This window comes from Bufo gargarizans, chromosome 4, assembly GCF_014858855.1.
Source record: "Bufo gargarizans isolate SCDJY-AF-19 chromosome 4, ASM1485885v1, whole genome shotgun sequence".
In the NCBI taxonomy this organism is placed as follows: domain Eukaryota; kingdom Metazoa; phylum Chordata; class Amphibia; order Anura; family Bufonidae; genus Bufo; species Bufo gargarizans.
In genome coordinates, this window is record NC_058083.1 from 99,398,309 (window position 1) to 99,425,690 (window position 27,382).

At 44.7% G+C, this 27,382-nt stretch overlaps 1 protein-coding gene across 3 annotated transcripts in view; it reads left to right on the plus strand.

Moving 5' to 3' along the window:
• PID1 (phosphotyrosine interaction domain containing 1) overlaps positions 1 to 26,541 on the plus strand; it is a 66,673-nt gene extending 40,132 nt beyond the window's left edge. For all 3 annotated transcript variants that reach the window (XM_044289536.1, XM_044289538.1, XM_044289537.1), the window contains one exon: positions 24,695 to 26,541. In XM_044289536.1, the coding sequence (XP_044145471.1) occupies positions 24,695 to 25,171 (477 nt within the window). In that variant the 3' untranslated portion in view covers positions 25,172 to 26,541. The remainder of the gene's footprint in view (positions 1 to 24,694) is intronic.
• The last annotated feature ends 841 nt before the right edge of the window (positions 26,542 to 27,382 follow it).

Consider the following 27,382-nt stretch of genomic DNA (forward strand, 5'->3'; position numbering starts at 1 on the left):
AGGTTTATTAGAAAATCGTGCACAAATTGCACACTAGTTATTTTCCTGACTGAGGACTGTGGGGACTATTTTATTATCAGCCAGTGACTGTGTTACTGTAATACTGTTATCAATTCAGCACATTCCCTGTGCGTGCATTCACATTTCACTTCACTTGGTTCGTTGTACTACTGTCAGTGTCAGACTGCTGTCACTGTGGGTAACAATGCACACCACAGTGACAGCTCCTGAGTCCTCCTGTCCGGCGTCAGCTTCCCTTGAATCCCTTCACTATCACTATAATTAATCACTCTTCCTGACTCACTCAGACTGTCAGAGAGCTCAGAATGTACCAAGAGCCGACTGAGTCAGCAAGTGAATCGAATGGATAGCATCTGCGCATGCGCACCACCTACAGTCTTCGGTTCACTTGCGAGTCAGCTCAGCAGTCAGGGACTCAGCAAGTGAACCGAAGATCCGATTCATGAATCTGTTACTAGCCTCACATCTGGGAGTTCATCTTGGTCAATACCCAATTTCTCACATTGTTCCCTATCATGGGTGCAGAAAAACTTCTTCTTCCATTTTAGTTTCCTGATTAAATAAATTGCTATCTTTCACCCATGTGAAGGGATTAAACCTACTTTCAGGCACAAATGATAAACACCGTTAGCCACCCATGTGAATGATTTCCATGGCGGGGACCCAAGATCTCTTAAATTCAGTCTTGGAACTGGTAGCCCCATCTCCCCATGGGGGGGGACTGGGATAGGAGGATCCTACAGAAGGAGAGTGAATGGATCCATAGGTTCCACTCCCAGTCCCCCCACTGTCTGAATGAAAGACCTAACCTTCTCTTGCTTCCTCTAATCCTTCTGGCATAGTAAAAATAAAAATCTTTCCCTACCTATCCATCATCCTTCCTAGTTGGCCACCTTGTCCTCTTTACTGGACGTCCCGGTCTCCCCTTCCCCTAGCTTATGGGACCATCAGGAATTTCATTGTCTGTTGAACTTAGCCAGGTGCGCGAAGTACCTTAAATGTTTAACCATTTAGTACAGTGAACATAAATTGGTTCTCTAACTATGAATGCCCATTCCTGATCATGATTGGGCATTAATATCTTTGTTCATCTACTGACGGTCCGTCCTTCACCATTTTTCCTCATTTTTTTTTATCTCCTCCTGCCTTACCCTATCCTGTGCGTTTTATATCTGTTAGGGGTTGGTAAGCTATCTGAATTTGTTTAATCCAGCCTCATCCGCCATTGTAATATCACGGTTTTCCTTATTACGGTACCCTTTGTGTCCTGTATGTAGCTCCGATACTGCCAATGTCACCGCCAGACATTTGAGAAGCTCTGACAGACGTTCTTCGGAACCTCCTGCCTGAGGTTCTTTTGTTTTGCTTTTGTTTTATCATCTTGTTTCCCTCTCTCAGCTGTCATCTAGTTACACTGATTGCATCCCTTTAAATCCCCTCCCATACTGCATCACTTTGCGGTTTATACAACTTCCTGGAGTGTGCTGATGCTAGAAGCTGTTACTACTGCATCCACATCTTTATTTGTGTTTGCCTGTGGGCTTGATCCTAGGTGACCCTGACTCCCTCCGTATTAAGTGTAGGGAGCCGGTGGTCGTGTCCCCTCACTATTATAGGGTGTTCAGGTGCATACAGTCGAGGAACGAGGATATGCAATTTTCTACCATTGAGATTTTTGCATAGGCTGAGCAGTAAGGGAGAGAACTAGGGCTCTTACAGGGCTTACCCTCCTGTTCCTTAGTTTTGCATCTTCATTTGTGTCTTCTAGTTTTCTGTAACACCATCCGTGACATTCGAGGAGCTCTGCGGTTCACAGACCGGATGGGTGATGCGTGTCAACCACCGGAAGTGACTTATTGCGTTCCACAGACGTAATGCGCTCCATTGACTGGCCTCTATCAGATACTGCCACCAGATACGGTCTCCTCTGCGTGTGTTCCAAGGTGGAGCGCACGCACTCTAACTTCACCACTATCATGCCCATTAGTTAGTGATGTCACTATCCGAGCGAGCGTCACAGGTTAGGCTTAGGAGGGTTATTTAAATGGGGCCGGCAGGATGTACTTAGCAGTGGACCAGAGGAGGAGACACTAGGAGGACCGCTATCAACTCTGAGTAAGATATGGGCTTTTTTGGCCCTCTTTCAAGTTAGACTAGCCTCACTCAATACGTCCCCTTATTCAATGCAGGTGACTTGAAGTGGGGACTAGTCCATTTGATTGCCTGAGCACCTGTCAGTCAATCCTGAGGTACCGCTATATCTCTTGGGGTTTTTAAGGTGGAGGCCTGTGCTTGTATTTGCATGTATTGCCGGCACTAGCTGTTTTCGTTTTTACAGCTGTAGGTATCAACTTTTGGATCTGACCCGGCGTTTGAATTGCTGGGCAATGTGACTGTACCCTGTTGTGCCACTCCGGCACCCCATGCCAAGTCTGTTCACCATTTTTGATTCAGATTGTTGACTGGCACTCCGCTGACAGAGTGAGTCGTGTGTAATCAAGGTGTTTATTGGTGGTGGCCACCTTTTTAACCTACAGATCATGACTTTCAAAATGCAATATTTTTGTTCTTCTTCCACAGAGTATCCCCTGTTCTCATGACCATATGTAAGTAAATATCTTCTTACTCCTTGGTCGCAGGACTGGACGTCCTCTCTCTCTCTCCTCCTTTCACTATTATCCGTGGGTCCAACTATTTAATATCATACACTGCAGTACACCGGTGTATCAAAATCGGTGTCATACACCCGTTTCACGGAGCTCTCATTATATTATGGTTCTCCGCTATCTTTAATACTGTTTTGATTATTTGTCTTTATTCACCCCCTGATGATCCCACACCGTGGGAGAAACGCGTTGGGGTATTCTGTCTTGCTAAGATTAGTGTATTTATCACACTTTCGTAATAGGGTGTGTTTTTGATCTTTCGATGCACTTTGTACCTTCTGATCAGTATCTGTATCATTAGGGTCGTATATAAAGTTCTTCCCTTTTGTTTTGTATGTCTGTCCGTTCGGTAGTCTACCACTAGGCTAGTACCATATCCGTTGTCATTGTTTGAGGGTTAGGTAGGAGCTTCTAGCCGAGGTTCGAGGACAGGGAGTCCCCACCATCAGGGGCCGTCCCTGGGCTAAGGTGTAGAGTAGGGTGTGAACTTAGGGTCAGTCCCTTCCCCCTCCTCCTCCTCCCCTCCCCCCCCCCCATCAAGGGTTAATCTTAGTCGGTGGTATTCCTACCGTAGTGATTGATGTTTGTCCGTCATTTTATGTAAAGTTATCAATAAATTTAATATAATTCTCTTTAAGGGTTAATATTTCTGCTGGAATTAGTACAAATGATAAACCCTTGCTCAGGACTGCCATCTCGGCAGTAGTTAAAACATACAGTACAGACCAAAAGTTTGGACACACCTTCTCATTCAAAGAGTTTTCTTTATTTTCATGACCTATGAAAATTGGAGATTCACACTGAAGGCATCAAAACTATGAATTAACACACATGTGGAATTATATACATAACAAAAAAGTGTGAAAAGTACCTTTTGCTTTGATTGCTGCTTTGCACACTCTTGGCATTCTCTTGATGAGCTTCAAGAGGTAGTCACCTGAAATGGTTTTCACTTCACACGTGTGCCCTGTCAGGTTTGATAAGTGGGATTTCTTGCCTTATAAATGGGGTTGGGACCATCAGTTGCTTGTGGAGAAGTCAGGTGGATACACAGCTGATAGTCCTACTGAATAGACTGTTAGAATTTGTATTATGACAAGAAAAAAGCAGCCAAGTAAAGAAAAACGAGTGGCCATCATTACTTTAAGAAATGAAGGTCTGTCAGTCCGAAAAATTGGGAAAACTTTGAAAGGGTCCCCAAGTGCAGTCACACAAACCATCAAGCGCTACAAAGAAACTGGCTCACATGCGGACCGCCCCAGGAAAGGAGGACCAAGAGTCACCTCTGCTGTGGAGGATAAGTTCATCCGAGTCACCAGCCTCAGAAATCGCAGGTTAACAGGAGCTCAGATTAGAGACCAGGTTAATGCCACACAGAGTTCTAGCAGCAGACACATCTCTTAGACAACTGTTAAGAGGAGACTGTGTGAATCAGGCCTTCATGGTAGAATATCTGCTAGGCAACCACTGCTAAGGACAGGCAACAAGCAGAAGAGACTTGTTTGGGTTAAAGAACACAAGAAATGGACATTAGACCAGTGGAAATCTGTGATTTGGTCGGAGTCCAAATTTGAGATCTTTGGTTCCAACCACCGTGTCTTTGTGCGACGCAGAAAAGGTGAACGGATGGACTCTACATTCCTGGTTCCCACCGTGAAGCATGGAGGAGAAGGTGTGATGGTGTGGGGGTGCTTTGCTGGTGACACTGTTGGGGATTTATTCAAAATTGAAGGCATACTGAACCAGCATGGCTACCACAGCATCTTGCAAGCGGCATGCTATTCCATCCGGTTTGCGTTTAGTTGGACTATCATTTATTTTTCAACAGGACAATGACCCCAGACACACCTCCAGGCTGTGTAATGGCTATTTGACCATGAAGGAGAGTGATTGGGTGCTGTGCCAGATGACCTGGCCTCCACAGGCACCGGACCTGAACCTAATCGAGATGGTTTGGGGTGAGCTGGACCGCAGAGTGAAGGCAAAAGGGCCAACAAGTGCTAAGCATCTCTGGGAACTCCTTCAAGACTGTTGGAAGACCATTTCAGGTGACTACCTCTTGAAGCTCATCAAGAGAATGCCAAGAATGTGCAAAGCAGTAATCAAGGCAAAAGGTGGCTACTTTGAAGAACCTAGAATATTACATATTTTAAGTTGTTTTACACTTCTTTATGTATATAATTCCATATGTGTTAATTCATAGTTTTGATGCCTTCAGTGTGAATCTACAATTTTCATAGTCATGAAAATAAAGGAAACTCTTTGAATGAGAAGGTGTGTCCAAACTTTTGGTCTGTACTGTACTTTGAGAGACTGATAATCTGAGATGTATCTTCAGATGTTGTCACCCTTAATTGCCTCTCCTGATCCTGAGTGGGTACTCGTTCGTCAATTGAGTAGGGTCTAGTGACCTTAAAGCTGTCCCAAAAAAAAAAAAACCTTTGACCTCTCTCACTGTTATTACGTCTCCCGCCACGGGCTCTATCTGCACCTCTACCTCTCCCCCTGCCTCTACCTCTCCCCCTATTCCTATAATTTGATCCTGTCTCGGGGTCGGTTTCTTACTCTGAGGATGAGAGGTCTGTGTCACTTTCCGTGGGGTTTCTAACCACTTTCTGACCTGCAAATTCAAGAATTTTGCCCTCTCTGAAATCTTTGCTGTCTCCGACAAACTGATTGTTTTCTCTCCTTTAGGTACCCTGTGAATCTCTCCACTGATTGCTGTAGCAATGTTTCTCTTTTAGTGAAGTCTGGTAGAGGAGAGAATTTTTTTGCCACTTCAATAGCTTCCTTTAATTCTGTTGTATTCTTTGTAAGCAATTCCCTCTCCTCTTCCAACAGAAGTTTCATCAACCGTAGGGAGGAATCAACAGATTCCTTCTCCCACTTATTCATCAGTGTCTCAGACCTCAGTCTGATATTTGATAGGACTGGATTTCTCAGTCCTCTTGGGACAATTTTATTTTTGAGATATGTATCCAGAGTTTGTACTTCCCACCAAGATCTGACTTTATTTTTATACACCCTAGTCAGATTTTAAAAGCAACATTAATGTTGGGTGTATAGGACTGAGTTGGAAGTTCCTGTTCCGAAAAGACTTCTTTGGGATTCCCCAACCACGTATCGGAAGTAATGTCCCATGAAAGGAAACCCGCCATCACATTATAGAAAATAATAAAGCTGATTAGTTAATCATCTAAATGATGAGTGTAGACCAAACCTTTGAGACCTGTTTTGGGAGATTTATCATTGTCCAGAAAGGCAATTTTCACAGAGCAACCATGAAATAAAAGGCGTTGAAAAAATGACAATTATCTGCTAAGAATACAAATGAGTCTCCGCTTCACTTTTGGTCTGTTTTTTAGGCTGTAATCTATAGTCTGCTTAGTTTCTAAAGACTCCTTCCCTCAATGTGAACAGTGTGCTTCCCATGTCTGTGTGGGTGTATTCCAGGTCTACAATGACCTAATTGACCTCACCACCACCTCTGGACGTGTCTGTGAGCCTTTGCAACTATTGGTGTAATCCAGTCTTTTCCTGCTTATTTTACCAGCAAGGGAATGTCTTTGTGGAGCAAGCTTGGTTCAGGAGCAGATTTTCTTCTCAGAAAATCATAGTTTCTTCAGGCTACACCGTCTAGAAGTTACACTGAGGGTCCTGGAAGTGTGCTCCTGAATTGACAGATACGGGCCATGATGGAACTTCAATTAATATAGCTATCCTCCTACATGCGCCACTTAGCAGAACGTACATCTTATTAATTTATTTATCCCTAACGTGAAAACATTGAAGATGAATTTCATGCTCTAATTAGTCGCCTGTTTTGGAACGTTTAGTAACACAGTGATAATATTGTGATTGTCTTTGGTGTAAAAAGTAAGGAAAAAGATTTGAGTGAAAATATTACTCTTTTGTGTCGGGAACGTTGCTCATCTATGAAAACACAATTGCTGCTTTATTTAGAGAGTTTGTGCATCAATGGCGGGGGGGTTGGCACACTCCCCTACTTGGCCGGATCTGTAGAGGGAAGATTACTTACCTGCTTCCTGGCGCCGGCTACCCGCTCCTTTTCGCAGCCTGGACTGCTCCGTTGCACTCCATCACTATAAACATCCGGTCTGACACCACCTGCAACCAATCACTCGCCGTGACAGTGAAAAGACCCTGCTGCATTCATGTGACCATTTGTCATTGCAAAAGAGGAACCAGTCAGCGCTGCGGCCAGTGATTGGCTGCAGGCGACCTCAAACCGGATGTTTTCAGGGGAGCACAACAGATCATCGTAGGCATGGAAGAGGAGGAGTGGGGTCCAGTGCCGGGAGGCAGGTAAGTAAGCTTCCGTTTTTATAGGTCCGACCAAATGGGGAATTTACCAACCCATCCCCCGTTAATGCACAACCATTTTAAGGCAGGTGTATAACTACAGTTCTGAATGTCAGTCTTAAGGCCCCACATCTAAATCTGCCATCTTCAGTGGAACCAGCTGACAATGTAATGTGTATGGTTCCCGACTCTCCCCTGACAGATTATATCGGGGGAGAGAAGGTTTGGGCATGTTGAATTTCAATGCCCGAATCTTAGGTTTTCACTTGAGACAAACAGTGTGGCCCCAGCTCCCATTCATTTTTATGGGGCCAACGAAAAAAGCCGAGCCAGTGTGGTTATTTTCGCCAACCTCATAGAAAATGAGCGGCTGCGCAGTGCGCCCCCCTTCACTTGTGGGGCTCTGTTCTCGATATAGGTGCGGGTCCCAGCACATAAGACAAATCCTAGCAATATGACCCCATTGTCCATGATGAGACAACCCCTTTAATTTCAAAGAGCATATACATTTTTGAACTACTACAGAAGTGGTCTACACATTTTTGCACACTGACTGGTTGCTATAAAAAAATAAAAAATAATGGCTGTATAAATGTTGCATTTCCAAGAAAAAACTTTTGGCAGAACAAAGTTCACGTTTCTATGAACATAGAAATTGATTACTAGAGGACTGTGCCCTCATCCATGAATGTATATACATTACATCTCTGGGTTTATGTTCTTCCAGACTTCTTGAAAGTCATTTCATGAATGTACTCCTATTTCTTCTAATTAAAACCAGATAGTGAATCCTATTCCATTTTTCTAAATCATTTTTATTTTCTGATTGTCCTGTTGTGTTATGATGGCAGCCATCTTTCCTGATCTGCTGTTAGCAGCATTTAGAGACCTGCTTGTAAGCAACTACATGGAGGCACAGTGGACATTAGACAGTGGTCCATTGATGTCTATGGAAGAGTTTTCTAGGCCTGCTCCATGACCAGTGCAGAGGTCATTGTGCAGGGAGGAGTAGTAGGTGTGTCGGTCATCTATTCTAAATGTTGGATCTTGTGTTATCTGGCATTATAATCGTATCTGAGATCATACTGAGAAGAAAAGTGTTCTTTACAAAACAAGAAGTGTCTGCCTATTATTAGGCTTAGTGGACAGTGCAAAAAGTGCAGAATTTAAAAAAAAAATTTTTTTAAGGGGGTTTCCAGGAAGATCGAGCAATGCTCAGTTATTTATACCTAGGTTGTTACCAGTGAGCCCCTTACATTTTCAGGTACTTTCACATCATGGTGGATTGTGTTATGTTACATGCAGTGTGTGGCTGGATGCTGTACTGTATTACTCCCCTGACTGCTTCTGTCTGTGCAAGAGAATCTGGAGCTGCTCGTTGGCTCAGCCGCTTGCAGAAGACTCGGGTCACTGATCTATTGAGTCGCCTTGTGCACATTTGCATCCAGCTAATGAACCGAGGGATAGAAATAATAGTGCTGTACTGAACTCCTTTTCCAACTTCCTTGATACTAGGTTCTGGATAAGTTCAGAAAGTAGTCTTATGTGGACTATTTCTGCATGCTGGAACATAGGAGGAATAGTCTTGAATATTGATCAATTAATGTCATCTCGTAGTCTTAGAAGATGCAGTAATTTTGAAGCTGTGTTTTAAAGTAAGGAATTAGAATTCTCCCTTGTGAAGCTAAGAAATGTTGAAAAAAATAAAAGATAAACATAGAATGTGTCGGCAGATAAGAACCATTTGGCCCATCTAGTCTGCCCAATACTAGGCATACTTATTGGAAAGAAGACAGCAAAGAAAAAGATCTCATTTTAAAGTCCAATGGAATAAAGTCTTTGGTTTGTACCCCAGAAAAAAATCATTTTGTCATCCCTTTTCCTCCATGTGAACAGGAGGTTTTTGTAAAAAAAAAAAGTGGGAATGTGGGCACTGTTGAACTGTTTTTTTTTTGTTTTTTTTTTCTTATAGCTCATTTGCTTCCTAAATTGCAAAAATTAAGCAACTTTGTAAATAGACTTCAATAAAATAAAATAAAAATAGTATTTTGCTGCAGTAGAGTATGTGCAACTACTCTACATGGCTGGCTGTGCTGGTGCTTCTGACATATATCTCACAGCACACTGCACCTGGTTGTGTTGGCTTTTCTGTATTTCCTTATTTCTTTTAGTGTTAGGCCTCATGTACACGACTGTTCCGTTTTTTGCGGTCCCCAAAAAAACGGAAGCCGCCCGTGTGCCTTCTTCAATTTACGGAACGGGCGGCTCATTATAGAAATGCCATTCTTGTCCGCAAAACGGACAAGAATAGGACATGTTCTATTTTTTTTTTTTTTTTTTTTTTTATTTTCCGGGGCTACGGATGCAGACCCATTGAAGTGAATGGTTCCAGATCCGAGCCGCAAAAACTGCGGCTCGGATGCAGACCAAAACAACGGTCGTGTGCATGAGGCCTTGCTGAAACACGTTCAGGTTATTTGATGCAGTTAAAGAATTTAACTCCCCTTAATCTACTTGTTCGCGCAGCCGGCATCTCTTTTGTGAGGAATAGGATCTTTGACGTCACTACGTTCATCACATGGTCCGTCACATGATCATCACCATGGTGATGGATCATGTGACGGACCATGTGATGAGCGTAGTGAGGTCATCAAAGATCCTATTCCTCACAAAAGAGATGCCGGCTGCGCGAACAAGTGGATTAAGGGGAGTTAAATTATTTTTTAACCCCTCCAGCCCTATTGTACTATGCATTCTGTATTCAGAATGCTATTTTCCCTTATAACCATGTTATAGGGGGAAATAATACAATCTACACTACAACTAACCCAAACCTGAACTTCTGTGAAGAAGTTCGGGTCTGGGTACCACAGTCGTTTCTTTTATCACGCGCATGCAAAACACTTTGCACCCGCGCGATAAAAACTGAACATCGGAACGCAATCACAGTCAAAACTGTCTGCAGTTGCGTACCTACTCGCGCGGGTTTTCCGCAATGCATCGGGACGCATTCGGACACGCTCGTCTGCAAGGGGCCTTAGAGATACCGGCTGGGAGGGGGAGAAGCTGGTATACAGCTGAATTCACCTGATTTTTCAGAAATTGGTAGTTCACACAGGCTGATCGGCATCAAATTTTCAGGAGGAAAGATCGCACATAGCAGCGTGCAGGTTGGGGACACCGGAATCACAAGCTCCTCAGGACCACTATCTGTTAGCGCACAGATCCTTCATGAGCTGTAGAAGGAAAAGTCAGTCCAGAAAGTAAAGGGCATTTGCAGTGCTACTGTCAGTATCAGTTCAGCAGGGGTCCCGCTGGTCAGCTGTTTGAAGGGGCAGTGGTAACCATGCAAGTGCTGCTTCAAAATTACCTGTGTATCATCTCCTTTGCAGCAGCAGCGCAGTGCAGTTACAATACATTCACTTTACTGGGATGATCAGTTGTAATGACACTGCGCTGCCTTTACATGTTTGGCGCAGACACAGTACAGAATCCATCAGTTGGAGCGCCTCTGTACTGTACTTGTTTTTTATCTACGGATAGCGAATACAGATCTTTAATATGACGAGGAGGGGCACATTTATTGAGACCAGCATTTTACACACCGGTCTTATTAATCTCTGTACCTGGTGATGGATACACCAGAGTTATGAAGAGGCGCTGGCCTGTACATACCTTCGGCGTAACCACCATTGATTCTAAATGTAAGACGGCTTCCTTGCTGTCTTACATTTAGACCATTTTCAGGCGTAGAAAATGGTAACTAAGTCGGGCCTACTGGCCCGTTCCCTTCCCACACCACGCCCACTTTTTTAGACCTTGCGTGAACGGGGAGAAGCTGCAGATTTCGGTGCAAAGGAGCTTTGCGCTGCAATCTCCGCTGTAAATGCGCCTAATGTAGGCAATATTTCTGTTCAATAAATGACTCCGAAAGTGTATTAGTAAAGTACAGAATTTTCCTTTTCATATAATCTTAGTTATATAGATCTGGAAACCCTTTTACTGTAGAATATAGTATATAACCTTCTTCTGATTGTGACATTGCCTCAGTTCATGTTGACTGTTTCCTCTAAATCACTAGGGAAACAAGCTTTTATCTCACTATTGTGGCTCCAAGTCCCGGAAATATTCTCCATTCTGCCGTGTCAACCAGTGAGAAAATCGTGCTGATATAGGTGATGTGGTTTCCTATTATTTTGTAGTGGAATTGTGCAAGACTTGCAATCTGTGCAGTTATCCAGATAGGATCTCTGCTGAAGTCTCCTTGTTATATATGCAAATGAGCTTCTAGGAGCAACGGGGGCGTTGCATTTACACCTAAAGGCTGTGCTCCCCCTGCAACTGCCACACCCTCTCCACTTTGTTCCTGCCAATTACCTCTACGAGAAGAGGGGTGAAAATCCCATTTGTGTTGCAGGTGCAGTTGTACAGGGACCCTAAAGCCAGGGGGCCCCACACCAAAAAGGGATTGCAGGGAATTAGCCGGTAGGTTGGGATATAGCCGTGGTGGCAGAATTTGTCAAAATCCCTTGTGGAATCCGTGGTGGAAATCTGATGCTGGCCCTGGTATTTCTGCCACGGACTTTCAGTTGCACATGCTGTGGGTAGAGTGGAGCGAACCTGCCAAAAGGTTCGGGATTTAAGTGAATTCCGTAATGGCTTCTGTTCTCATGGAATCCATCACGTAATTCAATGCCGGCATGCCAAACTGAATGTCTTTAGAGGCATGCTGTTTTGTATGCTGTCATAGTAAAAGTGTATGGCCAGCAGAACGAAACCCTCGGGGCTGGCCATACACATGTATTATTCGACATGCCAGCATTGAATTACGTGATGGAACGAACATATAGATTTATTTATTTATTTTTTTGCGGGTTGGATGCAGACCCATTCGCGTCAATGGGGCCACAAAAGATGCGGACAGCACACACTGTGCTGTCAGCATCTTTTGCTGCCCCATTGAATTGAATGGGCTCACATGCAACCTACAAAAAATCCATATGTCCGTTCCATGGCATCTGACCTATTGTCTGCATTACAGACAAGGATAGGACTGTGGACAAAAAATATGTTCTTGTGCACGAGCCGTAATCCTGACTAAATCCCACAACTCTGATTGCTGAAACCTTAGTGCAAAGACACATCATGCTTATTATCTTTGAAGTTGGAAGATGTCCAGCAGTGCTATCAGCCCTGAACTGGAAGAAAAGTTGTCCTCCAACATTTTATCAACGATCCATATTTTTTCTGTGCTGCCCTTTTGTTTGCTGGTTGTGGTTCTCAGGACTGAGAGCCTTATCTGCAGACACGCCTTTGTGGTCTCTGGAAAGGCTGAGACATTGCAAAGTCAACAAGCCCATTGTGCTGGAAGACATGCAACAGTTAGGTTTCCTAGAAAACCTTTTGTTTGGGGGTTTTGGTTTGTACTTTTTTTACAGTGTGGTCTGCAGAAATATTGCTTATGACAGACACCAGTAGGTTTGCTTATTACACAACACTTGCAAGCCTCGCTGTAAATCCAGTGGAATCAGCAGATTTATGTTTATTGTGCAAAATGATAGTTCTATTGACCTAACCAAAGACCTAGAGATGAAGCAAGACATATGTCCTACCATATACTTCCCCCTTGCCCTTTGCACTGAGATTTTGCCTGCAAGGCCTTTTATGCCTGTTCTAGAGTTGTCTAAATAAACTCCTAGATAAACTACTTCCTTAGGAACACGGTGTCCCGAATGTGGACTGTTCCTTCACTACTCGGGGAACAGAAACCATCACGGTTTATGTCAGGTATCGCCAGGAGATTGTGTCTGGCCATAGATGAAGGGGTTGGTGCTTAGTGCCTGCTTCATGTGCTGCTAAGCCTTATCTTTATCATCCTTCGCAACAGATGGGTCAATAGATTGTGATCAAAGGTGGACATTTACAAAGACCGTAATTTTATGTCTTTGTTTCACCCCTGCGTTGGCCGAAAAAATGCTTTTGTTTATGACGAGGCTCCGGCCTTGTCAAAAAGTACGAGCACTGCTGGCAGTTCGTGTGCCTGGACTGACTGGAGTACTTTTCAATCCTCTTTTACCCTGTTTCCAGGCATAAAAGATGGTAAATGTGTCTGGCCGATGTTCTGGCCCCGGCCTGGTCACTGCCATGCCCCTGTCACTCCTAGATGGCGAGCACAGCACAAAAATGCCTGTGATACAAAATATTGTTGTATAGGCATTTAAAGTCGCAAAACGGGATGTTGCTATTTTTTTTTTTTTTTATAGCACTTGCGTAGCACCTGTGGTAAATGACCCTCAATGTTCTTCCATCATAGGTCTTTTAACCAGGGGCATTAGCTGGACATGCAAATTTGATTGATTCATGTTGGCCAAGCCCACCAATTTCAGGTTAACTATCCCGATATCCGATGTCATGGGAAGAGAAGGTTCAGACGGTTCGATTTCAACACACTTGTCCCTTTTGTTCTAAGGGAAGATAAGTTCTCACCATTCAAAACACATACACGCTTAGTCGAGTGTGCATGTGTGGGGGAGTTGCTGATGGCTGTTGGTCAAATGAGTGTTCAGCCATCTAGGGTTTATGATCAGCTTGAAAGAGGACCTGTCACCACTCCTGACATGTCTGTTTTAATAGCTTCATGCATTCCCCATGTAATAACAATTCTGGAACTTCTAATCTTATGGCTCTATGTTCTGCCATTCCTTTATTTCTACTAGAAGTTAATAGTAATGGTACAGAGGGATGGTAACCAGTTGGGGGGGTACCTGTACAGTCTGTGCATAGACCATCCAATGTCATCAAGTGCACATCATCAAACAGTGTATGTCTTTGTTATTACATGCTGGACAGTTTCTTATTAGGTGGTGCCTGCCCCACTACTTTCTTATAATTGTAGCCTTACAGCCATCCCCTCCTGATCACCACCATATAACCCTATAATAACATCTGCTCTGCATGGGGTCATTCCTACTTTCAGTGGTCAATAAAGCTGGGTTTACATGGGTTGATGCAGCGGTGGATTGTCGGGAAGAAAGCGTTCCTTCCCGCCAGTCTGGTTCAGTGAAGGAGACAACTGCATTTACATGCAGAATTGCAGAGATCTCCTTCACAGTATGAGGAAGAGGGATTGCTATAGCGATTCCTCGTCCTCATTCAGAATCATGGTTTCTGAGCAGCAGATCACAGTTTAGACTACACTATCTGCTTCCCAGAAGCCATGATCGGTGGTGCCTGCATGAGCAACAGGATCACCCGATGTTTCGCTCGTTCATTGGGTGATCAGCAGCACATTTAGACTGGCAGATAATTTGCCCTATAATTGGTGCGTCTAAAAGTCAGTTTTTTGCCACTTGAGCGGTCTAGTGTATTTACATAAAAATATGGGCTAAACATCTTTCTAGGACCGTGGACCTTGTTGTTCTGCCTGCTCCTTGGGTGGTCTCAGTGACCATCTGTGATTAAGTACAGATTACTTTAACATGACCGCTGCAACTTCCTTATTTCCTCCCTTTATTTTCCCCTGCTGCAAAATCACGCGCCTGCGGTTTGCTGACAGTGACTCAAGCACGTTGTTTTCGCTTCTAGTAAAGTAAGGCTAAAAAAAGATCTAAAATGAAAATAACATATATGGGCCTAGGAGGTGTCATGTAGGTGTTTAGAGAAGAATGTGACAAAATCCACATATGGTGCCTAGTCATACATTGTTTGTAACTTTATTATGAGGCCAGGCTTCTAGAACGGATTTCCAGCTGAAGTCATATGGCAGTATTCTAAGTTAGTGCTCCCCCCAGTGGTTAAGAACCAAATTACACATATCTGTTTTGGGCTCCTCAAGACAGGGTATTTTTGAGACTGACCAAGAGTTCTGAATGGATGGCCTGTTCTCAGGCTAGGTCATCAATATGTAATGGGGGGGTCCGCCACCGATCAGCTGTTTGAAGAAGCCACCGTGCAACGGTGACTGCTGCAGCCGCACACCTTACCAAGCACAGCCCCATACACAGATAGCAGCTGTGCTTGGTATTGCAGCCCTGGCCCATTCCGTTGAATGGGAGTAAGCTGCACCTAGGCCACGTGACTGATAAACAAAACATCACTGGCATTGGAAGAAGCTGCGGAGCTCACCAGACCACCATCTTCAATTTAATTGCTGGGGTTGCTAGGAGTAGACCCCCACCGATCAGATATTGATAACCTATCCTGAGGATAGGCCATCAGTATCAAACTCCCGAAAACCCCATTAAACGGAATTTCCAGGATTATGGCTGTTTTTAATTAGCCCCTGTAGTATGTGGTACCTAAAGGAAAAATCCTACTCGCCTGCTCCCCGCCTTTGGCTCTGTTAGGTGATCTTCTTGTTCCCGCCATCTTTACTTCCGGGCATGGTGTGGATGGAATCTCGTGCAGCCAATGACTGGCCTCAGTCGTGATGTCTCCCCGATCTGCACATCATGGCTAGGTCATGTGACACTTGGAGACACATCATCTCTGAAGCCAGTCATTGGCTACAGGGGCTCATGTGACCCTGTCCATACCCCAGCTGGAAATAAATGATCCAGGAACTGGAAGATCACCAGACAAATCCAGGACGTGGCAGGGAGCAAGTGAGTATAATGCTTTCTATGGAGCTAACTAAAATGGCCATAATCCTGGTACACCCCTTTAAGGCTACTTTCACACTTGCGTTAGGAGCGGATCCGTCTGGTGTCTGCACAGACGGATCCGCTCCTATAATGCAAACGCTTGCATCCGTTCAGAACGGATCCGTTTGCATAACTGTTTATGGCTACTTTCACACTTGCGTTAGGAGCGGATCCGTCTGGTGTCTGTATTTAACTTATTGGTGGCCAGTGCGGCCCCCCCTCCCTCCCCAGTATTAAATATGACCAGTGCGGCGGCCTCCCCCTCCCTCCCTCCCCAGTATTAAATATGACCAGTGCGGCCCCCTCCCTCTATATTTATTGGTGGCCGGGCCAGTGCGGATTCCAAGTATTGTGAGCAGTGCGGCCTCCCCTCTCCCCCCCCTAATTAAAATCACCCCCCCCCCCCCATCATTGGTGGCAGCGGAGAGTACCGATCGGAGTCCCAGTTTAAATCGCTGGGGCTCCGATCGGTTACCATGGCAACCAAGACGCTATTGCAGTCTTGGCTGCCATGGTTACTTGGCAATAAATACAAGCATTATACTTACCTGAAGAGCTGCGATGTCTGACCGGCCGGGAGCTCCTCCTACTGGTAAGTGAAAGGTCTGTGCGGCGCATTGCTAAAGACCTGTCACTTACCAGTAGGAGGAGCGCCCGGCCGGTCAGACATCGCAGCTCTTCAGGTAAGTATAATGCTTGTATTTATTGCCAAGTAACCATGGCAGCCAAGACTGCAATAGCGTCTTGGTTGCCATGGTAACCGATCGGAGCCCCAGCGATTTAAACTGGGACTCCGATCTGTACTCTCCGCTGCCACCAATGATGGGGGGGGGGGGGGGTGATTTTAATTAGGGGGGGAGAGGGGAGGCCGCACTGCTCACAATACTTGGAATCCGCACTGGCCCGGCCACCAATAAATATAGAGGGAGGGGGCCGCACTGGTCATATTTAATACTGGGGAGGGAGGGGGAGGCCGCCGCACTGGTAATATTTAATACTGGGGAGGGAGGGGGAGGCCGCACTGGTCATATTTAATACTGGGGAGGGAGGGGGAGGCCGCCGCACTGGTAATATTTAATACTGGGGAGGGAGGGGGAGGCCGCCGCACTGGTAATATTTATTACTGGGGAGGGAGGGGGAGGCCGCCGCACTGGTAATATTTAATACTGGGGAGGGAGGGGGAGGCCGCCGCACTGGTCATATTTAATACTGGGGAGGGAGGGAGGGGGAGGCCGCCGCACTGGTAATATTTAATACTGGGGAGTGAGGGGGCCCGCACTGGCCACCAATAAGTTAATTACAGGAGGGGGGGGGGGGGGTCTGCCCCCTGCTGCCTGGCAGCATCTGCCAGGCAGCAGGGGGCAGTCATGTACACAGTTCTCAGTATATTCTAACATGAAGCGTCCCCATCACCATGGGAACGCCTATGTGTTAGAATATACTGTCGGATCTGAGGTTTACGATGTAACTCAAATCCGATGGTATATTCTAACATAGAGGCGTTCCCATGGTGATGGGGACGCTTCAAGTTAAAATATACCATCGGATCGGAGAAAACTCCGATCTGATGGGGACTCCTGACTTTGCATTGAAAGTCAATGGGGGACGGATCCGTTTGAAATTGCACCATATTGTGTCAACGTCAAACGGATCCGTCCCCATTGACTTGCATTGTAAGTCTGGACGGATCCGTTTGGCTCCGCACGGCCAGGCGGACACGAAAACGCTGCAAGCAGCGTTCAGGTGTCCGCCTGCTGAGCGGAGCGGAGGCCAAACGGTGCCAAACTGATGCATTCTGAGCGGATCCGCATCCACTCAGAATGCATTGGGGCTGTACGGATCCGTTCGGGGCCGCTTGTGAGAGCCTTCAAACGGAACTCACAAGCGGAGCCCCGAACGCTAGTGTGAAAGTAGCCTAAGGCCTCGTGCAGACAGCTCTACCTAGGCTATATGGAGGCACACTGAGCCCCCATTTGTTATAAGCATTCTGTATGCCACGATATGTTACTCCATATGGCATCTATTACTCAGTTATTCTATCCTTGAAACAATGAGTCGGATGGAATATGCCACAGCTTTCATTTGTATGGAATCTGACTGAAAAAAACACCCTCTGTGTAAGAGCTGTATGAAAGCGTAGGCCTACAATGCTACAGGAGTCCTAATACCTTAGTCCAGAGGGAAGAGACAGATGACAGAAGACTGGTTTTACTGGGCGGCTCTGGTTTGATGGGAGAAGCTTCAGTAAAAGAACCTGATCACAGCACGGCTTTCATTCTGTATTTCGCTCCTGAAAAATGAGCTGTGCTGTGGTTGGTTGCTATGGGCAAAAGCGTTTTCTTTTAGACAGTTTTCATAAATCTCCCATAGATTTTCACCTCATCTGGCGTTAAGTTGCAAACCCTGAGTGTGGGACTTTTTAAACATTTGCAGAAGTTTTTTGTGCAAATGGCGTCTTACTGCCACCCTCTAGTACTTTCTGAACAGCAGACGTAGTGTGGGCAGGGCCGGCAGATTATCATTTACACCAATTTCCTGTAGTAAATGATGACTGAAATCTTCGCCAGCAAAGGACTGGTGTAGATTTCCTTCTAGACCTTATGGACTGATGAAGGTGTGCGCCTAATTTACTATTTGAGGCGTGGGCATCATCCTTAATTAAGTGCATCCTCCGGCAGTGCAAGGAATATCAAGACCAGCAATGAAAACGCCGGTCTTGATAAATCTTCCTCCTTGGGTCATGATTACCCATGGTCTTCCATAGTTGCCAATAGTCCCTACTTTGCAGGGACTATCATGAACTTTCAGAGACACTTGCAGCAAATACAGTCTGTCTCGGGCGAAATGTGTGGTTCTTAATGTAAACTCTGCCCAGTTGAGACATGGCTTGCATGCCCCAAATTTCCCAACTACAGTGTTGGTAAGTATTGTCATCTTGGGGCAAATCTGGGTCTGGATGAGCACCTTAAGGCTACATTCACACGTCAGTATTTTTCTATAATCCGAATTTCGGTCCATTTTTTGCGGATCCGTTGTTCCTGAAAATGTTTCCGCATGTCATCCGTTTTTTGCGGATCCGCAAAAAACGGAAACATGTATACATTTCAATAATCAAATAAAGTTGTTTGGATTTCTTTGAAAAAAATAATAAATAAATTTGCTATGTGTTTCCAGGAACGGATTCCGCAAAAAACGGAAGACATACGGAATGACATCCGAATGTCTTCCGTTTTTTGCGGAACCATTGACTTTGCATTGTACCAGGATCCGATTTTTCAGGAACATAATAGGACATGTTTTATATTTAAACGGACATGCGGAACGGAACAACGGAAACGGACAGCACGCATTGTGCTGTCCGATTTTTATTTTTTTATTTTTATTTTTTTTCCAGGACCCATTGAAAATGAATGGGTCCTGATCTGTTCCGCAAAAAACGGAACAGATCAGGAAAGAAAAAACGGACGTGTGAATGGACCCTAAAGGGGGTTATCCAGGAAAAGATATTGATGACCTATCCTCAAGAGGACAGGCGCATTGTGAGCCTCTAGGTCAGGGACTTCACTATGCATCAGTCAAGTGGCCTAGTTACAGCCCAGTCCCATTTAAGTCAATAGGGCCGAGCTGCAATACCAAGCGCTGCCACTATGCGATGTACGGCGCTGTCCTTTGAAATCTGGCGGGAGCCTGCACTGCTCACCAGAGCTCCAGAAACAGCTGATCGGCGGGGATGTCGGGACTCAAACCCCTGCCGATGTCATAATGATGGCCTATCCTGAGGATAAGTCATCATTATCTTTACCTGGATAACCCCTTTAAAAACAAAAATGGATAGCGCAGCATAATACATCTATTATAACATCACAAATTGCCCACCCAGGCAAATAACGCCTGACCAGCACACTACTCAAGTACGTAAACAACCCCCCCCCCCAGACCTATATATTTCTGAACCGCGTCTGTCCTGTACATTCGGAGCAGATGTAATAAATTAGAGTTCTTTTATAAGCAGCAATTGATCCATAGGGTAGATAAACCTCAGTCGTTGCTGGGCTAATCCCAGTGATGGGGAAGGGGGGCTGCGAGCACTCCAGTTGTTTTCACAGCCTTATACATGAGTGGCTGAGAGAAGACCCTCCTGGTTTCTGTCCGCCTTCCAATAAGGAATTCATCTGCGTTCCTGACATTGTTCCTCTCCGCAGCGTTCCAAAAAATAGGAGGGGAGGCTGATAATGGAAAACGCATGAGCTCCCTGTGCAGATGGAGATCATCTTGTTGGTCATTTACAGCGTGACACATTGACGCCTCCGACCACAAATATCCCCGCTACACAACATGTGAGAATGACGTGCAGATGACATTACAACCACTTGAAGGCGGTGGAGACCTGGCCCTAACCTGCAGCTCTGTTTTATACATTTCATGTGCTTTCTGGTCTGCCTTCCTCATTTAGAAAACCATCTACAGCAGAATCAACAAATCTGGTATCAGGACAGCCATTCAGCCTGTAGGGGTCAAGTTAATGGGTCTGTCTATGAATAGAAACAGCGCCACTCTTCTCTATGGGCTGTGCCTGGTATTGCAGCTTGGCCTCATTTACTTAGCAGGCTTCTCTTTATACCCAGGAGAAAAGCTGTAAATCATCCACTTACACCTCTAAACATGTCCCCCTGAAGCATCTCAACAGGAATTTTAGGGGCCATTCACATGATCATATGGCCTCGTGCCTGTGTTGCGGACCGCTAACAGCGGGTCCACAATACACTGGCACTGGCCGTGTGAACTCCGTATCACTGATGCAGACCCATTGACTTGAATGGGTCCGCGATCCGCAAGATACAGCAAAGGATAGGACATGTCCTATCTTTTGCGGAGAGAAGGCATTGAACGGAAACGCTGGGAAGCGCTTCCGTGAGCTTTCTGGTCCGCGCCTCTGCACCGCAAAAGATAAGACGCGTTCTATCTTTTGCCGTATTTTGCGGATCACGGACCCATTTAAGTCAATGGGTCAGCACCGCAGAACTGAGTTCACATGGCCAGTGCCCATGTAGTACGGAACCGTCGTGTGCGACCTGCAACACAGGCACGGCGCCATACGTTCGTATGAATGGTAAGAGAATGGTAAGAGACCCAGAGTTGTGATCAGGGCCTCTATCACTACTTTATGCTGCCCTCAGATTAGACAGCATAAACTGGAGAGAGATTCCCTTTAAGAAATGTTTGCCTATAACATTTAGTGTTTGACCTCAACAGCCACCCCTTACCAATGGTGACCATCCAGCTGAGAGCACTGACCGACCCGTCTTCATAACCACAGAATGCAGTACTTCCTTCAGCAGAAGAAAGCCATGTACTTCTTACAGATCCTCTGGTTTCCTCTGCTCCATGTATAAGAAACCGTGTGATAACTTCATTTGTTTCTTTCAGGAATAACCGTTTGTGTTCTGCTAGACTAATTGTGCTGTCAGCATAGCGGTTAATTCTGGGATTATGTGGTAAAGCGTGGGTTAATAGTCGGGGCAATTGAGTACGTCTGGTTTTGGAATGTGGAGCTGGATCCAATGTTTGGGCTCCACAGGAGCTTCCACCAGATGTTTGGGTTTTTGACGTGTGGAGAACGCTGTGGTTGTATCTTCTAACGGCTGAAAGCTCAGCAAAGCCGGTTTTAACTGCTTCCCTGCCAGCAGCAGAATACGTTACTTCCCGGAGGATCTCCATTGAGGTGGCCAGCAAGGTTAATGAAGGCTGTTTGTCCTCAGACTTGTATTTGTGAACAGGGGAAAGAGATGGGTAGCGGAAACTGACCTAATGTCTGAGTTTTACTGGTATAAAAATACTTCACGTCAGCAGGCTGCTTCAGGATTCAACGCAGAACCTTCACCTTCTGAATGCGTCCATAAGCATTGTGTCTGCCACTAGACTTGAGTTGCACAATGTAGCTATTTTCCATATCCATTTACAAATGTGTTGACTTTTGTGTGCTATGTAGTTACATACCTCCAACTTTTGAAAAGTTGAAGGAGGGACAAGATCAAGCAAGGTGTTTTTTTTTCAGAATGCATTGGGACTGAACTGATCCGTTTTGGGCTGCTTGTGAGAGCCCTGAAACGGATCTCGTAAGCGGACCCAGGAACGCCAGTGTGAAAGTAGCCTAACTTTAATAATAAAATGCACCACTCACCTAGCCCCGCTCTACTTATGAATGAAGCGTATTCCCCCCTCCCATTGTTTGCGCTCTTACAGAGCACAGAAGGCGCGATGATGTCACTGCATCACACCTGCTGGGGAGTGCACAGTCCTGTGAATGGTGAAGAAGGGAACTGATAGCTCGCTGCCTCACCATTATATTCAGCTGTATCTGCATCCTCAGGACTCCGATACAGTTGAAAGCGGGACAGCCACCGATCTGGGACGGTTGGGAGGTATGAAAAAAAGGGGGTCAGTCAGCACATCCCAAACCGCAGGAGCACATTGCTATGGCAGGGAACAACACTAAAAGACAAAACATGCAATGCGACAACTCACTGCAATATAAAGTACAAAATTGCATAATAATTACAAGTGCTACACTATAAGTGAGAGATACTTGGCAAATCGTTTTGTACAAAATAATTTGAGCCCGTCTGCCGCACGTCAAGGCGATCTATTAGACGGGTTCCCAACACTAAATTCTACCTGTTAAGTGCCATGACTGCTACCATACTCTTTAGGGAGTGTAGGTTCCACATGCATGCTGGGTCTGCTTCAATAACTGTCATTTTGGGTGCCAAAATGGCCTCCACTGTATCCAATGAGTGCAGGTATCAACATGCATGCCGGGTCCACTCCACACCACTCCCGGCGCCAAATGGCCTCCACTGTAGCACTTGTAATTATTATGCAATTTTGTACTTTATATTGCAGTGAGTTGTCGCATTGCATGTTTTGTCTTTTAGTGTTGTTCCCTGCCATAGCAATGTGCTCCTGCGCATTGGGATGTGCTGACTGACCCCCTTTTTTTCTTTCTTTGCAGTTTGTACTGGAGGTGTGGCTGCCTCCTCAGTCATGCACTCCTGACCACCTTGTCTGCCCTATAGGCTGATTTTAATTAGTGTGAGTATATAGTCTGGCCTGCTCCCCCTCACTCACTGAAGCCATTTGGCACCAGCCACTTTCTGGCACATTTAGATTAGTGGGAAGGAAATGAATGGTCAATCTTATAGCTGGACACACAGACTCAATCTTGCATCACTAAATTAATTAGATTAGCAAATCTGCCCCAAAGTTCTACAATTTACCCTCGCCCTTCACCTTCAACCTCTTCCACCTCTAGTTGAACTTTATGGACGTGTCTTTTTTTTTTCACGTACTAACTATACCCATGATCTGTAGCATTCCTCTGGATGGTCACACATCTTCAGCTTTCTGGGGGCAGGTCCACTTTAAGCAGCCATCTCGCTGCAGCCCTTCATGTTGTCTGCCAGGGTGGTATTCAAAGCATCATTGCGATTCTTCTGCCAACAGGAGGAAATCCGAGGAATTTAAATTGTCATTACAATGCAGCCTGCCAAATCGGTCTGCTGGGCACTGAATGGGGGGCAGTTTGTGCATTTCTCTCACAGCTGAACATGTTGCCTGGTCTGGCAGAAGTAAACATATCCCTGTTTTGTCCCCATCGCCCCTAGTCCTGAAGAAAGGGCCTTTGAACAAATGAGGCTTTGTCACACAGGTCTCCTTGCCCAGGACCTTTAGAGCCGTCCCTTGCAATTTGTGTTCTTGGCTTTTAAAGTATTCTTTCCCTTGCAGTCCCCGGTGTGATTTGAAGAAAACATAGATTTCAAGACAATTTCTCCTTTTCCATGATCTATCAACCCCTTTTCAGAAACCTTTGGGGAACAATTTTTTTTTATTTTTTGAATTTCAATATGACATAATTATTTTCTATGGGTGATTTGTGAGACGTTTGGTCAGTCTAGGTGAAGATTACTCAACTGCTGTGGGTTCAATCTGCTGCACGGCTTAGGTTTTATTAGAATATCTTCGTTTACAACCAGAAGTGATCTGATCTGGTGTATCGCAGCCCATTGTGAGACCCCTAAACAGCAATACAGGTTGGCAGCAGGGGTGTAACTACCATGGCGGCAGACCATGCGACTGCTATGGGTCCCAGGGCAAGGGGGGGGCACAGTCTTAGTTGGAATTATCTCCTCTTCTATTGGAGGTGAAAACTTGATCAGGACCCTTTAAAGCAGGCATGCTCAACCTACAGCTATCGGCCTACAGGAGGGCATTGTGGGAGTTGTAGTTTTACAACAGCCGGAGGGCCGCAGGGTGAGCATGCCTCTTTTGAAGGAACACATTTTTGCAAATGAGGCAGTGGAAAAATGGCCCAAGGGTCATTGAAAGGGGTTTATGCAGAAACCCTTCTTTCCTGTGTGGGGGGGCCTGGTTTGATCCTTGCTACGGGGCCCCTTATTCTCAGTGTACCACTGGTTGGCAGGGCAATAGCAGATTATTTAGCATTGTTCCAATTATAGTAGATGTATATATTATGGAATTGCACTGTGTACAGTTGTCTGAGTTCGGTTAAAGCAATGCTAAACACAGAAAATGCACAAGAAAATGAAACTGTCCTCTTTTCATCTCCTCCTATTATGTCTGATATTGCAATTGGTACTATGTATATATAATCTGTGTCTCGGCCACGTTCCCCCTTCCGCTCCTCACAGTCCTATGTCTAGCGGTCAGACAAGTGGCTGGAGCAGGAGCCCCCTGCTGTGATCGGTCTGCCCTAGGGAAAAAAGATGAAGCCTGTAGCGGTCATGTATCAATGTATCATAAATGGCAGGTTTCTGTATGAAATGGAGCTAATAGTATCCCTTTAACATATCGCGCATGTTACCTGGAATAGTATGGGCCCCTTTTCTGGTGACAGAAATAAGATTGGACTACTTTTTGTATAGTCTTCTTAAAACATGTGCCCTTTTATAATGGCCTGTCTGTTGCGTTCTAGCCCTTTTGTATGTATACTATATTAAATATAACTGCCTATTTCTATTTCAGGTGACGTACCTGGGAAAAATATCTGCAACAGGAGTCCAGTTTTCATCAGGATGTACAGAGCAGCCCGTGATTGAATTGTGGAAAAAACACACTTTGGCCCGTGCAGATGTGTTTCCTTCCAATGCCATTCTGGAAATCCGTCCCTTTCAGGTACGGCTCCACCACCAAGACCTCAAGGGTGAAGCTACTGTGTGTATGGACACCTTCCAGGTGGCAAGGATTGCCTATTGCACAGCAGATCATAATGTAAGCCCCAACATCTTTGCCTGGTTCTACAGGGAAATCAATGACGACCTGACCTTCCAGATGGATTGCCATGCAGTAGAATGTGAGAGCAAGATAGAAGCCAAAAAGCTGGCACATGCCATGATGGTGGCCTTCAAAAAAACCTTCCAAAGTATGAAGAGTGATGGGCGAATCCACAAAGACAGCTTCTCCGAAGAGACGTCTCAAGAGTTTGAATCTGATGATGGCTGAACGCACTTGGTCCTGTTCCCGGATTAGGCATCTACAGTCTGGAGCAGCAGCAGCTGGTGAGAGGTCTGTATTGGGAATGGGACCATGGAACATTAGCTGGGCCGCTTCCTGCAGATATCTGCAGCATCTTCAGCGCTGCATTCATGAAGTGTGTGTTACAATGCTGCTTTCCCAAAAAATGTGACAACACTTGTCCCTTAACCCTCTCCTACCGGATCCTAATGGATGTCAAGATTTGAACTATCCTATGACTGTGCCAATTGCCTTGTAAATTGAATGATCTCTTGCCATTCTAGATCATTTGGGTCACTATTTTGGGTGAACTGAAATGTTAAATAATGTCAATCAGCCAAGTCCCATTTTTAGGTGTTGCTTATAAACATTTCAAAAGTATATTTTTATTTACACAGCATATAAATTTGTATATGGTATTTTTTTCTTTTATATTTTACCATTATAGCATATTTTTAAAACCATATGTGCAACCACTTATCTACCTTCTGGAAATAGTGTTATCCCTGGGCGGCCTATTAGAGTGCATCCTAGGAGCTGCGGTTGAGGGGGGTTGGGGGGTTCATACAGAGGCCAAATATGTTTTTTAGTTTACATTCCAGTCTCTCAGCTTCTTATTATTCAGACATCTTAACGGCATAACCCAGTAGACGACTCTGTTGTGACCAAGCACTTTACACATACCATGTGGTACCTTACGGCATCTTGCGTAGATATGTAGGTGGGGACAGATTTAACCTAAACATGCTTCATAACTTGCTGCAGACCTCCATGTCTTGTACATCTTTTACTTCGGTTTGACTGAACTTTTTTATACAATTGTATTGTGCCAATTTTTTATTCCCAGAAGTCCACTTTGCAGCATAACCTGGAGAATCCCATACTTCAGGAGGTTATACAATGGTACACCGATATTCATAATCAGAAAAATAAGCTTATATAACTATGACGATAGCATGTGGTGACCATAGAGAAGAATACATTAGGCAGTGTGCTCATTACATGACCGGTCAGAAGAACATCGTGGTTTGCAGTGTCGATTGCACATGTTGGATCTTGTTTTTTTTTTTTTATATCAGGCTCCCACATGAAGGTCTGATAATATCAGATTATGTAGGATTGTGTACATAGGCATTTTCTGAAGTGATACCCCTTTATTAAGATGTATGTTAATAGTTCAAATGGTACTTTTTGGATGCACTGTGAATGTGGCATATCCAGTTTGCTGAAACTTAAAATACATTTTGCATATTTGTCAGAGAAATTTACCCACAGAACAAGCTATTTTATTTGTCAGCGTGTTGCTTTTTTCATATAAAAAATGTATTTACAAAATTAAAATACAGACCTATTTACGAGATTGGTGTAATATGTGTCTTCTGTTCTTTTTGGTTATTTTTTTTTTATTACAGTATAGAAAATAGAGGAAGGTGGTATTACTTTTTACGTATCTTACAAACCATTCCACCCTAATACAGTTATTTTATTAGAGAATACCTCCATCACACAAGGGACAGTCTCGGCCCATAGCAGGATAGGGACATCATATTACAGCTCAGTTTTACATGGCCAGAGCACAGACGTCTAAAGATGTATCATCCAGCATCAGCCACTGTGATAAATCTGACACCTCTTTAGCCTGTCTAGTCGAGGGTGCCTTCACACGCTGCAGATCTTGTTGCAGAATTTTTCGCAACTGAAAATCTGCCTCATGGCAAAAATGTCTGCAACATGGCAAAAAAAAAACTGAAAACGCCATAATGAACCATATTGGTGGATTGTTCAGGAACTTCCGTTGCCCATTCTGTCTAAAACATGTGAGTGGGGGAGATTTATTGAAACTGTGGTAAAGGAAAACTGGCTTTGTTGCCCATAGCAACCAGTCAGATGCCACCTTTCATTTTTCAGAGTTCCTATGGAAAATGATAAATCTCCCCCATTGTCCGTTAAAATTATGGGATTTCTTTTTTTCCCATTTATATTTTATTGAGTTTTAAAGTATGTGATATTACAAACAGTATAGTAAGATCATGGCGATCCATCACAGAGGGAACGCACAACTAAACCTTGTACAAAAATAACAATAGAAGTACATAAGATTAAAATTATTGTCTCTCTGACTATAAAGGTAGCATAGTCTTACGAGTGTCCCAAGGTTGCCAACATTTCAGGAAATTAGTCATCGTGTTCTGCGTAGAG